The sequence below is a fragment of the Polistes dominula genome, unplaced genomic scaffold (assembly GCF_049000335.1).
Source record: "Polistes dominula isolate Pdom_NZ unplaced genomic scaffold, Pdom_raw_medaka contig_33, whole genome shotgun sequence".
Taxonomy (NCBI): domain Eukaryota; kingdom Metazoa; phylum Arthropoda; class Insecta; order Hymenoptera; family Vespidae; genus Polistes; species Polistes dominula.
This window is the reverse complement of record NW_028300998.1, coordinates 5,517,566-5,530,999: the sequence shown is the minus strand read 5'-3', so window position 1 is coordinate 5,530,999 and position 13,434 is coordinate 5,517,566. Positions and strand designations below refer to the sequence as shown.

The following is a 13,434-nucleotide window of genomic DNA, read 5'->3' as shown; positions in this document are numbered from 1 at the left end:
AGTAAATGAATTTTATTAACAAATTACGTATATAAATATAATTTCAAATTAAAAATATTCAAATCATTAAAATTTTTTAAATTTCGCTCAAATATTTTCAAAATAAAATTATCGACGGTCGATAAGAATATTATTTTAATATAGAGAGCGTTAGTAGGGCATGAAAGATAGGTATGCCATCTATAACTCTGTTCATTCAGTGTCCCATTCCTCCATATTCAAGCGGATGGTCTTTCTTTCTGTATAGCGTGCAGGGTGAGTGGCATTCATTAAAAATCGTTTTATATCGTGAACATCTTAAATTTGATTTCAATTAAAATATTACAAAATTTATTCTTAAACGTTATCGTATTATTTATTATTATAATTTTGTGTTATTAATCTTCCAAATAATATTTTTCTTGTTACAACTAAAAAGTTAACCTTCAATACATTTTCTTGCATCCATATTCTTTTATTCTCGATAAATCGTTGTATTTATTACATAAATAAATATTTCCCTCTTTCTTAAATTATTATTATTATTATAATAAACGAATAATTTCGATGAATTATTATATTTATAATTTGCAATTGGTTTAATTATTTTTTTATGTTTTATAGGAATTCACGATGGGTGCATATAAGTATATGCAAGAATTGTATAGAAAGAAGCAAAGCGATGTACTGCGTTTTCTGCTGCGTGTTAGGTGTTGGCAATATCGCCAATTAACCAAAATGCATCGTGCACCCAGACCATCCAGACCTGATAAAGCTCGCCGTTTAGGATACAAAGCTAAACAAGGTGAGATCTTATAACAACGTGGTGAGACCTACATAATAATGTTTACTGATTTTTCACTATAAAAACGATTTTCCAAAGACATTTTAGTATTATTTAATTATAAATGTTAAATTTGTAAATTACAGTGTCGAAAAGATTTGTAGTTTTTTAAATAATTTCTTCCAAGTATTTGAAATATATTTTCAATTCAGCAGTCATGGAGATACATATCCAATGATTTTTTTTTTAGATGTGGCTCCTTTAATACCGCACTCTTTCTACTTTGGGGGATGAAATTGATTCCATGACTGCTGGTAAACATAAGATTATAATAGAGAATAGTAATATTCAAAAATATGGTACTAAATTGTCTTCCAATATTTTCAATGATGATAAATCATGCACCACTCTTACAGTATCATGGTGATGGATTTTTAGTATTCTGATTATCTTGTTCCTAACTTCGATATATTATTGAAATCTTTATGATCTTTATAAGTAAAAAAAGATATTTGTTTTTCAAATTACAGGCTTTGTTATCTTCAGAATTCGTGTACGTCGTGGTGGACGCAAACGTCCAGTACCTAAAGGTGCAACTTATGGCAAACCTAAAAGCCATGGTGTAAATCAACTTAAACCTACCAGAAAATTACAATCTGTTGCTGAAGTAAGTATATTCTTTTTAATTTGATATATTTCTGTTTTTCACAGCTAACGAATAAATAAATTAATTAATATTTATTTTAATACTTCCAGGAACGTGTTGGTCGTCGTTGCGGTGGTTTAAGAGTATTAAACAGCTATTGGGTAGCTCAAGATTCTTCTTACAAATATTACGAAGTCATCTTGATTGATCCAGCACATGGGGTAATTTTATCTTTTCAAATATTTATTAAACAAAGAGAAAAATTTATTTACATAATTTCATGATGATAACATATTAAAATAGTGAAATAAGATGATATTTAATCTTCCTTGGATGTCTGAATTAATTCATTCAAGTATTTATAGAAAATATTTCTATAAAAACAAATTATAATAATTGTTTTTGTTGTACTTTGTTTTAGGCTATCCGAAATGATCCTAAAGTTAACTGGGTATGTAATGCAGTACATAAACATCGTGAACTTCGTGGAAAGACCTCAGCTGGTAGGAGTTCGCGCGGCTTAGGTAAAGGTCATCGTTATTCACAAACTATTGGCGGATCACGAAGGGCTGCGTGGCTTCGAAGAAACTCTCTTTCGCTACGAAGAAAGCGATAATTATTTTTTATTGTTTACCATCTACATCATTGAAAAACACGATACATCATTTTATTGTATATTCGTATTATTTCAATATAATGGTGTATCTTGTGAAAAATAAATGTCTCTTTCTTAAAGATCTCCAATTACCCTTCGACATGATTAAATAAATTTTACTATTTGCAATTTTTTTATAAAATAATTATAATTTATACTGGTAATAGATTAAAAAAAAAAAACGGAAAGGAAAAATATGAAAGAAAACAGTAAAAATTTTGTAATGAATTTTTGCTTTTTTATTCACATACATTTAAAAACAATAATCTTAAGATAATTTTATTGCCCGGGACCAGATAACGACTTATCCATAAACTTCTTCTTTGCAAAGCAAAGCCACCATTTGCTAGGTTTTCCATCCTTTCCGTACACTTTCTCTACCAATCTCGATGCAGTTTCTTGTCTAATTTGTTGTAGATATTGTCTCATTAAATCTACAAAAGTTATTTATTAATTTATGATTAAATAATTAGACGGAAGTTTTGATGATATATTTACCAGCTTCTGCAGGAGTATTGGGTTTAGCATAGACAGAATTTAATGGAAAACCAGGGTCACCAGGTATATCGAATTTAGAAATTGCAAGGGAAAACATTTCACTTGTCGCTTGATTCTGATTAGCACATTTTTGTAACCTTTTCAAGCATTCAGTAATATACAATGTAATATAAATTAAAACTCTATCAGCTTCGCTCTGTAATAACAATAACAAGAAAATCAATATAATATAAGAAATATGTAAATAATTAATACAGTAAGTGAATGATTGATTAATGAACAGTTTAGATAGCAAACATCATCTATGAATAGGTTATGATCCTTAACTGATCCCTCATTACAATATAATAAAAAATTGTTCGTTCGAAATACCTTAATTTCATATGTCCTAAAAAATACGTTAGCTTTGAAGAAATTCAACGCTTCATCAATTATATCTATATCCTTATTATTTAAAGGCGGCGCAGGACCTCTAAATTCGGTTTTAATTGGTAGAAGGGCCATGTTGCCGATGGTTGCATTACTTTCTGTGAAACTAGAGTGATAGGCCTGAAATAATTAAAGTACATGTAAAGTATAATCATTAAAATTAGACAAATATGATTATAACCATGTTTCAATGTAATAATCGACGATAATTATAATACACACGATTGAATTGATTTCCCATTCCATTGGTATTAATATAGCGATTATGTAATATCGCAATACTTTATTAATTTGTTTACTAATAGCTTAGAAAAAGAAAAATTAGGTAAGTAATGTCAAGTATAGTTTTGTTTATCGTAATGACACGGGTGACACCCATTTTATCGCTTGACTTCTGTAGTCTTGGAATAAAATGTATTTTAATATATCGTTACTTACAGGCATCTTGGAAGATTTTAAACAAGTACTTATTAAATTCTTTTATGAACGTTTGTTTTTTCTCTACATATCACGAAAAATATTTCCTATCCTTACGATTAATGACAGGAAATAAGATAAGTGTCAGACATTTTTGAATCATCGTCTCAAGCCGAATTCTGAACAACATCCATGTTTGTATCTGATGCCATCTACCGTTAGATTTAGGAAAAAAGATAATGGATGCAATCAGTAAGAAACAAAACTACATTTACTATTGCACTATGGTCTTATTTCAATATTACTTTCAAACTTGAATTGTTCTAAATATATTTGTTACGCTTGTTGTATTTATTTATGACAATAATTACAGTGATGATGTGTTTTTAAATTGTTAAAAATGGCCGATGCACGTACACAAGAAGATGTGCTTTCTCAAATTGAATATGCATTTCCTATTATCAAAGGAGAGGTATATCATTTTAATATTTACTGTTGTTTTTATTATTTATTCTTATTGTATGATAATTGATACATTTTGTTTATCAGATTCTGAATAATTGTACGGATGAACAATTTACTACCATAATTGAACAAATAAGATTGTTAAAGCTGACTAATTTTGTTAAGGATATTGTTATTCATCACATCGAATATTATATTCGTCAGAAAGTAGCACCAGCTTTTTGGAAAAAGTTCATCAATACTACAAATGAAGCAGAAGGCTTTGAATTGTTCAAAAGCGCTATCGATGGTCTTTATGTCAGCTTAACTGAATTTTTACCTCTCTTAAAAAAGTTGGAATATTTGGAGCAAGAAGAATCAGAAAATACTACATTTGAAGCTGATAATGTATTGGCTAGATTTAAACTCATCGTTAGGTCTACTTTGTTAAGTCAATTGCCGTTGGACTATGAACATATAATAGAACAATTTTATAGAATCGCATTTAATGTATTCTGTTATTCAGATAATAATTCGTTACATGGTAATAATTAAAAATATTATTAAAACCCCTTACGCTGTAGTCACACATGAAAGTGTATGACAAGAAAGTGAACACAAGAAAGTGAATTTTATGAGTCAAACATACTAAACACGAAATGAAGCACACATTTTAACATATAAATCAGAGTGTTCAATATTATAGCGTAAAGGATTAAATTATTACAACTCCGTACATTTAATTTATCATTAAATTAAATATAATGTTTATTATTTTAGATTCAAGTGGAAGCGACACTTCACAATGCGGTGGCTGTAATCAAGAAATAGATAAATGCCAATGTCAGATGATAGTATATATGTTTCATGAAACTAATAGGAAATTAATTGAACTAGAATTATTAGAGAGATTAGTAGGCAATGTACTTACATCGTTGATACATATTCGTATCAAATGCCATGTTAGCGAAACATGTGACAGAGTATTCGATGTATCTCAACTTAAGCCATTGGAAAATGTAAGTTATACTTTCAATGAAATTTGTATTAACTGCTTGTACTATAATGATATGTGAGACTCATGATATGCTTTACGGTCCAAACACAAAATACATGAGACCTACTTATGTTACATCTTATGGGCCAAATTTAAAAAGCACGAGTCTTACTTATAAATATGGTCTGCAGGTCCATACATTAAATCACAAAAATGAATCATTTAATATTTTATTTTAGTGGCTTGAAACTGTTGTTATGAATTGGTTGATAAGGATATATTCTGGAGGATTTTCAAAAACTGTTTCTTTAAGAGATGACATTCGTGAAGCTGTTATTAAATTTAAAAGGAAATTGTCTTATTATTTATACGAGACGTATACAAGGATTAGAATCGATCAACTTTTTAATATCATTATAGGTAAATTACAATTCTCGTAGAATATTTCTTATAAATATGTTTATCTCAGAAAATAAATTTTTAATGTTTAGATAAAATTGTTATTTACATTTAAAAAATGTGTATTCTTAGAATATCCTGATTCACAACCTGCAATAGATGACCTTCGTGTTTGTTTGGACAGAACGGATCTACGCAAAGTTTTGATAGAAACACTGCAAGAAGCACTTAAGACTAGACTTTTACATCCGGGTGTCAATACTCCGGATATTTTAACTGCATATATTGCTGCTATCAAAGCTTTGAGACAATTGGATTCAACAGGGGTGCTTCTTGAAACTGTGACAGAACCCATTAAGTAAGTTATATTTTATTTATATTGAAAAGGATATTAAATTATTTATTTTTTTTTTTACAAATAAAATTATAATCAAATTAATTGTATTGTACTATTTCTCGAATGAAGAGTCTATTTGAGAAGTAGAGAAGATACCGTAAGATGCGTTGTTAGTGGGTTATTAGACGATTCACCTAGTGATTTAGCTGATGAATTAGTGAAAGGAGAATCCTTACAATTGGATGATGGTTCTGCTGATGAAGAAAATGAAGATTGGGAGAAATGGGTTCCTGATCCGGTTGATGCTGATCCTGGTAAATTATTTAATATAAAAAAGTATAGAGAATATTTTATAAGATATTATTTTTACATTATCTTTTTCAGCCAAATCAACGCAACGAAGGATGTCTGATATAATTTCAATGCTAGTTAATGTATACGGAAGTCAAGATTTATTTGTTAATGAATATCGCACGTTATTAGCGGATAGATTACTTTCTCAATTAAATTACCATACGGAACGAGAAATTCGTCATTTAGAATTATTAAAAAGAAGATTTGGAGAAAATCAGTTACATTATTGCGAAGTTATGTTAAAAGACGTATATGATTCTAAAAGGATAGATGGAAATATTCAATCGGATACTAATTTCAGTTTAGAAAAAGAACAGTTTCCGACATCTGCCCTTATATTGTCTGCACAATTTTGGCCACCGTTTAAAGAAGATTGGAAATTGGAATTACCTAAGGTTGTACAGGATCAGTTGAATAAATATGTTAAGGCGTTTGAAGCTTTAAAAGGAAATAGAACGCTTTGTTGGAAACCGCACTTAGGAAATGTTAATCTTGAAATTGAATTGAAAGATAGAAAATTGGATATTAACGTGACACCGATACATGCTACGATTATATTACATTTTCAGGATAAAAGTAAAATATAATCTAATAAATTATTTTTTCAATTTCATAACTTTAAAAATTTGATTATATACCATGTTATTTACAGAGGAATGGAATTTAGAAGAGTTGGCACAAGTGATGCATGCTCCTGCAACGGTACTAAGACGAAAAATAACATTTTGGGTTTCTCAAGGACTTTTAAAAGAAATCTATAATGACTTTTTCGTACTTCAAGAAGAAAGTTCATCGAAAAATAGAACTTTGCCAGATATCGTTGAAGAGGAGGAAGCTGAAAGTGCGATGGCTTCTGCGAGCGATCAAAGAGAAGAAGAATTACAAGTTTTTTGGTCGTACATCGTTGGAATGTTAACTAATTTGGATTCTATGCCGTTGGAAAGAATTCATCAAATGTTAAAAATGTTCGCCTCTCAAGGCCCAGGCGCGGTTGAATGTGGATTACCGGAATTAAGACAATTTCTCGATGGAAAAGTTAGGGAACATCAATTATTATTTTCTGGTGCTCTTTATCGACTTCCTAAATCGTGATAAAATTAATCTAACAATTTAATATTGTTACGGTTGAGTTTATAAACATAAATTGTATATTTGTTTTTTATATATGTATATATTTTTCGACATATAAAATAAAAATAAAAAGAGAATTATATGTATATATATTCTATTATCGCTTTCATTGTTGATTATTGCTGTTTTGAATTTATTTTTTATTTATTATAGATGATTTTATATATTAATTTGTTTATTAAAATTTGAGCGGATAGTATTACACGTTAGAATGATAATAAAAACAAGCAATACTGTGCAAAACGGCCTCATTTGAAAAAGAAAAATGTGTTGTTTCATCGAGACGATACGCCGTGTCACAAATCAATAAAAACAATGGCAAAGTTGTATGAATTGCTTCCCCATCCACTGTATTCTCCAGATCTGGCCCCCCAGTGACTTTTTCCTGTTTGCAAATCTCAAAAGAATGCTCGCTGGAAAAATATTCAGCACTGATGAAGAGGTAATCGCCGAAACACTGAGGCCTATTTTGAGGCTGAAGAAAAATCGTACTATAAAAATGGTATCGAAAAATTATATGACTGCTATAATTGTTGTATTGCTCTCGAAGGCAACTATATTGAATAAAAAAATTGATTTTTATAAAAAAAATATGTTTTACTATGTTAGCCTACGGACTTTTCAGCCCAACTGTTATGTACATAGATCGCAAAATGCACCATTATGTATGTATGTATGTATGTATGTATGTATGTATGTATGTATGTATGTTTATATTTAAATATATCCATTTTCTCATCGCAAATATTGCTACCAGAATAAAATAATACTTTAATAATGATGAATATTGTTTACATATATAATCAAATTAGCCCTTTGACTGCGGCGCGCTATCGTAGTAATCCATTAATATGAACGGCACGATTTTCGCATATCAGTCGCTGCGATTGTTTTTCTATTGACAGCTAACGAAAACAGATAATAGTGGCAAATAAAATAAAAATATGAATTTAAAAAAATTTTTTTAAAGTAATTTAGTTGCTATGTTACATATCAATAAATTCCATGTAAAATTAATCTGTAAAACAGCAATAAAGATGTGATAGTAAAAAAATACAGAGGACGAATATTTACGTCTTTCGAGTATATTGATGGATTTGTGAGAGCGTATATATACGTCTTTAGCAGTCAAAGGGTTAGTCATATGAGATAAAGCTAAGTCATCGTAACTTGAAATTAATGAGCAACTTCAAACCATTATTTTTATTAGCATAAATTCTTATATACACAATTGTTATTTTTTTAATTATTATTGCCAATAATATTTACGAGTAATTCACAATAATTCCTTCTCATTGATCTTTTAATTAAAAAATTCACAGGGTGCATGATTGCGTGTCATTTTGATCAATATTTTTAAACGTTGAAATAAATATTTTCATTATCTATTGCTCCTCAAAGTTCATTTTCATCGTAATAAAATATTAGACGACTTTTTGGTTAAAATAAAGCTACTTGATGAAGTTTTTGTTTTCATATATATTTATCTAAATTTGTATTTCTATATTCTTCTTTGAACACGATTTTTAGCACTTATATTTTATCTGTGCAAATGTAATAGTCCATTTTCGGTTCGATGTTTCCATTCTATTTTTTTCTATAATTGAGCAAAAACCGAAATGTGTTATTTTTTGTTTAAAGACGTTGCTGAGTTGAATTATATTGTAGATTGTGATATCTTCTTGTATTACATATTTTTTTTAGAAATATTTATCCTTACATCTATGCTTACAATTAATTATTAATTATAATATTATTTAATTAATTTATTTATTTATTCATTTATTTTGCAACGAATTGCAAATAATAAATTCTCGTGGATAATAATATAAAGTACTATAAGCATTTTCTTTAATCAGATCTTAAACAGAGATTTCAAAACAAATTAAAAATTATCTGCGATATTTCTGCTTACATATTAATATTGCCACATATCCTGCACATAGTTGTCGACAAGTATATATATATCAACAACGTTGAAATAAAATATGAAACTAAAAAATAGACATAATAATAATAATAATAATAATAATAATAATAATAATAATAATAATAATAATAATAATAATAATAAATTTCGATTGAGAGAAAAAAAAAGAAAAGAAAAGAAAAACTATTTAATCCTAACGCAATAAAAAAAAATACTCAGATTACATATATAACATAATTTCTAACAAAAATTGCTTGTCCGTATAAATCATATAATTTCTTAGATATAATTTATATGTGCACATGTATATATATATTTGTATAAATATATATTAAAGTAAAGGTACCAGTAGTCGACCAATTTTTAGAAAAACATAAAAAAAATAAGGTTTATATGAGTTGTGCACTTTTCGACACGTTTTAAACTTTTGGTCAATTTCTGAATTTTTAAAAATAGTTTTTCTATTTAATTTAGAAGGCTTAAAAAAACTATTTTTAGATATCGATTCTCGCTATTTAATGGTAGAGGAAGTGGTTACTATTGTTTGCATGGAAGAATTTTTTTAACTGATCAACTACTAGTATTTTTACTTTAAATAAGTATAAATAAATAATGCCTAGAAAATGATTTACAATTTCAATTATAATTTCTTATATATGAATAATAAATGTAATTTTGAGAACAAAAAATCAAGTAAATGCTTAAAACATTCGACGTATATTATATTAACGATAAAAGTCAAGGCATTACTTATTTATACTATTTAATACATTCGTTACCAGTGTTGCACATTTGGGAGACTTCGATTTTTCTTTTTACATTCGATTTTTTTTCTTCATACATTTGTGACGCTAATCAATGATAAAAATAAGTTCTGGGTTGTGATTGGAATCTCTTACCCGCGATTTGTGGTAACGAACGTGTTACATTTTTAATTATTTCAGTAAATATATATAATGTATTGGTAATCGCATAAGAGCACATATAGAGAATGACATTTCTATTGTAACATGTAATATACGCATAAGTGTTCATAAACAATTATGCGTATATAACATAAACAAATATATGCAAACTCTTCAAACCTTATAAAATAATAATATTTATATAAATATAAGACAATATGATATATATTTCTATTGATTACACGTATGCGATAATAAAATAATCAGATATTATTTCACATGAGTTTAAGTAGATTTCAGATCACTTTTTTTTCTATCATAGCTGTGTACTTTTTAGCATCTATGTACAAGAAAGACAAGCTATTTGTGTCTCTTGAAAAGAGACATACCTTTCTTCTCTATCTCGACAATCTCAGAAAATATTTCAACTGAACGACGAGGCAAAAAATATTACATTTTTAAGATTTTAAACTATACAGAGAAATAAATGTGTACTAAAAACTCTTATAAATTACATATACATATGGCAGACCTAAAATTCAACAAAGTGCAAATTAATATATGATGTTAATCAATATTAAGTAAATCAATCAATCTCTCATGCAATTGTTCTCCTGCACATATGAACATATACATACAAGATTGTGTATGTATGTATGTGTATTTATATATCTTAATATAATATATAATATAATAATAGATAATATAATATTTATATATATATATATATAATATGATATAATATAATATATTAATAATAATAATAATAATAAAAATAATAATAATAATAATAATAATAATAATAATAATAATAATAATAATAATATTAATTTTGCAGCAAAAAGTGATAACAACAGATCTATCTTTTATTCAATATTATTGCTCATTGCATTTTATCATCGTATAAAATCATACGCAATTATAAAAAGCATATGCCTCTTGAATTGCCCCTTTTATTTTGTTATATTTTTAAATGATTATGATAAACTTAAAAATTTCTTATACGGCATAATTTTATAAACTCAACAAAATTTTATAACGACGTTATTATAATTACTTTTAGTAACTACATAATTACTGTTATATAGTAACTATATAACGTACTTAAGTATAAAAGTACGTAAAGTACTTTTTTTATACTCTAACATAATATAAATCTTATTTATGCATACTCGTTAACATATGCAACGCGTACATACAAGTTTTCCCGTATTACGGACAAGAATACTTATAAAATTTATAGTCCTTGTTATTACAATTTATAATTTTACAGTCAAAAATCTTTTACGAAATCTAACAATAAATCTAATCATTGATATGTAAAAAAAAATCATACGACAAAGAAAAACTGTAATGTATCATCAAACTTTGAATTTTGGCACAATTTATATGTGTATTCATATACCACCTCTAATATCACTCGTTTAAACTTCCACTTATTTCAAACAAACGGGACGAATATAATTAAATCATTTGAATTATTTCATTAAAACAACATATTTTATGTCTTTTCAACACACAGAGGTAATTTGATTTAAAATAGTTTTTACCTGTTCTTCGTTTAACTTTCCTCTTGCGTGGATACCTGTTTACTGTGTATGTTAGAAATTAGAAATTAGAGATTAGGGGAAAAAAATCATTAACGCTCTCCACACGATCTGCATATATAGTATTTTGTTTTTTTTTTCTTTATCTTTTTAAGTTGATATACCGTTGCTCGCTTTTTCATGTTGTTGCTACATTAGTAGCAGTAAGTACTGTAAAGCCAATATTTATTAATCTCGCCGCCGCTCATGGAAAACAATGTTTTCTTTTCCTAATATGTGTTTAAATCTATTATTAATCCTGTTTTTTTTTCTATTGAATTTTATAGAGTTCACCGACCATCGACTACATCGTTATTATTCAAGTTTAATCGTTCCCAATTTTACCTTCATTGTTCAGTGTTATTTATTATGTAACCATTTTGCTATCTTTTAAGAAAAAACAGTAAAAAAAATATTTAAAAAAAAAAAGAGATCCGAACATCTAATTTAGTACCAACATCCGAGTTGTTATTGTTATTATCATTGTTTGTGCATAAAAAAAAAATATAAAAATTACATTAGGTTCGTCCGTTTTTGAAAAAAAAAGTTATTCAATTAAAAAACGAGATCACAATTGAAAATTTGTTCTCAGGAGATAGCTGTAAGATTTATGTGTGGAACGTCGAATCCTAATGTGAAGATGTTAAATAACATTATAATCGGACGCGGACGGACGGACGGAGAAAAATGATCTAATGATATATCCGATCTGAACGTATATATATTTATATATATATATGCATATATTGGATTGCCCCGGAAAGTTTGTGCCATATATTTACAAATATATGATATAATTGAACGTTGCTGATCGATCGGTAATATAAGAATAATTTCGATGCATTATGAGTAAATAAAGTATGTCAAAGTTTATTTGTGGAGGTTTTCATTTTATATTTAAGTATATAAAACTACTCTCCGACGTCCTACGATTTTGATCCAAAAGCATCGGTCAGCAAGGTGTTTAACTTCCCAGGGATAACCTAATATATAAAAATATATAAATATATGTATATATATTTATCTCTTAGAATGTCAATCACATGATAAGAGAACCAAGGACTGTATTTTACATAAATGTATTAGGTAGGAATGAATGTTTGTATTATGTTTATTGGAAAACCATACAAACATTTATTCCAATCCAATACTTATGCATGTATGTATGTATATTTCTATGTATGCATGTAATGTATGGATTTATCTATTTATCTATCTATCTAACTAACTAACTCTCTAACTATTTATCTAACTAACTATCTGTGTAACTATCTATCTAATCTATTAACGAAAAATACGAATTTATTTGAACATCAAGAGGATACAGGATGGATAAGCTTGACGAACAGGGCTGGTGACGCGGACGGCGAAGGTGGTGTCGGCTGGTTGATGATTCGATCGAATGCGCGGATGCTGTTCCAGAGTCCAGGTGTTAGCACGGGGCGAGTGGATTCCATTGTTAGCACTCCAAGCCTACAGGCCATGGGCAACCAGGGTTAACAAGAAAGAAAAGAAAACAGTTTGTTAGTATTCTGATTATGACTGACCGACGTTAACATTTAAGTATCTAAAATAGCTTGTCAGCTGAGAGATATGGTTAATGGAAAGCAATGCTCTTGTTTTGTTTGTTTCATTCATTATCCTTTTTTTAAATATCTATAATACTTAAGGTGTATTATACCTCGTGTAATAAAAGATTATTAAAACATATATATACTTGTGAATTGTTAAGAGATTTTACGTTTTTGTTTTCTTTAGTTAAAAAAAAAAAAAAGAAAAAAAAAAAAACTATGTTTATCCAATTATTACCCCGACAATATAATTACACATAAATTGGTTAATATAACATATATCTAATTTTGTTTAATTTCAGATTATATACATAAATATATATATATATATATATATATATATATATATATATATATATATATATATATATA

At 27.7% G+C, this 13,434-nt stretch overlaps 4 protein-coding genes across 11 annotated transcripts in view; 2 read left to right on the top strand and 2 right to left on the bottom strand.

Annotated features, from left to right (window-relative positions):
- Positions 1-146: 146 nt before the first annotated feature.
- Positions 147-2,144, top strand: RpL15 (ribosomal protein L15). The gene is made up of 5 exons (XM_015319624.2): positions 147-255; positions 604-784; positions 1,294-1,430; positions 1,520-1,630; positions 1,831-2,144. Exons 2-5 carry the CDS (start codon positions 613-615, stop codon positions 2,023-2,025), a joined length of 615 nt encoding a protein of 204 aa, XP_015175110.1. The 5' UTR covers positions 147-255; positions 604-612; the 3' UTR covers positions 2,026-2,144.
- Positions 2,145-2,280: 136 nt separating this feature from the next.
- Positions 2,281-3,587, bottom strand: Arpc3A (Actin-related protein 2/3 complex, subunit 3A). 2 transcript variants are annotated; one of them, XM_015324901.2, is made up of 5 exons: positions 3,430-3,583; positions 3,214-3,296; positions 2,935-3,111; positions 2,563-2,758; positions 2,281-2,498 (listed from the first exon to the last, which is right to left on the bottom strand). In XM_015324901.2, the coding sequence occupies exons 2-5, from the start codon at positions 3,235-3,237 to the stop codon at positions 2,344-2,346; spliced, it is 552 nt and encodes a 183-aa protein (XP_015180387.1). In that variant the 5' UTR covers positions 3,238-3,296; positions 3,430-3,583; the 3' UTR covers positions 2,281-2,343. The 2 variants fall into 2 exon arrangements, with proteins under 2 accessions (XP_015180387.1, XP_015180398.1); XM_015324912.2 differs by lacking the exon at positions 3,214-3,296 and having other exon boundaries at positions 3,430-3,587.
- A 76-nt stretch (positions 3,588-3,663) lies between these two features.
- On the top strand, positions 3,664-7,156 carry morula (anaphase promoting complex subunit morula). Its single transcript, XM_015324877.2, has 8 exons — positions 3,664-3,880; positions 3,958-4,396; positions 4,633-4,871; positions 5,089-5,269; positions 5,381-5,606; positions 5,715-5,899; positions 5,970-6,515; positions 6,592-7,156. The coding sequence occupies exons 1-8, from the start codon at positions 3,809-3,811 to the stop codon at positions 7,029-7,031; spliced, it is 2,328 nt and encodes a 775-aa protein (XP_015180363.1). The 5' UTR covers positions 3,664-3,808; the 3' UTR covers positions 7,032-7,156.
- Positions 7,157-8,246: 1,090 nt separating this feature from the next.
- The window catches only part of how (protein held out wings), a 59,379-nt gene continuing 54,191 nt past the window's right edge, over positions 8,247-13,434 (bottom strand). For all 7 annotated transcript variants that reach the window (XR_016176930.1, XM_015321789.2, XM_015321765.2 and 4 more), the window contains one exon: positions 8,247-12,964. The gene's annotated coding sequence lies outside the window, so the exon portion shown is untranslated. The remainder of the gene's footprint in view (positions 12,965-13,434) is intronic.

Excerpts from the sequence above, each read along its gene's own strand:
- Arpc3A (XM_015324901.2), bottom strand. The coding sequence starts at position 3,237 with ATGGAATGGGAAATCAATTCAATC. Across the intron at positions 3,112-3,213 it reads AATGGGAAATCAATTCAATC|GCCTATCACTCTAGTTTCAC; the intron begins GTGTGTATTATA and ends TAATTATTTCAG. Across the intron at positions 2,759-2,934 it reads TTAGGACATATGAAATTAAG|AGCGAAGCTGATAGAGTTTT; the intron begins GTATTTCGAACG and ends TTGTTATTACAG.
- RpL15 (XM_015319624.2), top strand. The coding sequence starts at position 613 with ATGGGTGCATATAAGTATATGCAAGAATTGTATAGAAAGAAGCAAAGC. Across the intron at positions 785-1,293 it reads AGGATACAAAGCTAAACAAG|GCTTTGTTATCTTCAGAATT; the intron begins GTGAGATCTTAT and ends TTCAAATTACAG. Across the intron at positions 1,631-1,830 it reads TGATTGATCCAGCACATGGG|GCTATCCGAAATGATCCTAA; the intron begins GTAATTTTATCT and ends ACTTTGTTTTAG.
- morula (XM_015324877.2), top strand. The coding sequence starts at position 3,809 with ATGGCCGATGCACGTACACAAGAAGATGTGCTTTCTCAAATTGAATAT. Across the intron at positions 4,872-5,088 it reads AACTTAAGCCATTGGAAAAT|TGGCTTGAAACTGTTGTTAT; the intron begins GTAAGTTATACT and ends ATTTTATTTTAG. Across the intron at positions 5,607-5,714 it reads ACTGTGACAGAACCCATTAA|AGTCTATTTGAGAAGTAGAG; the intron begins GTAAGTTATATT and ends TCTCGAATGAAG.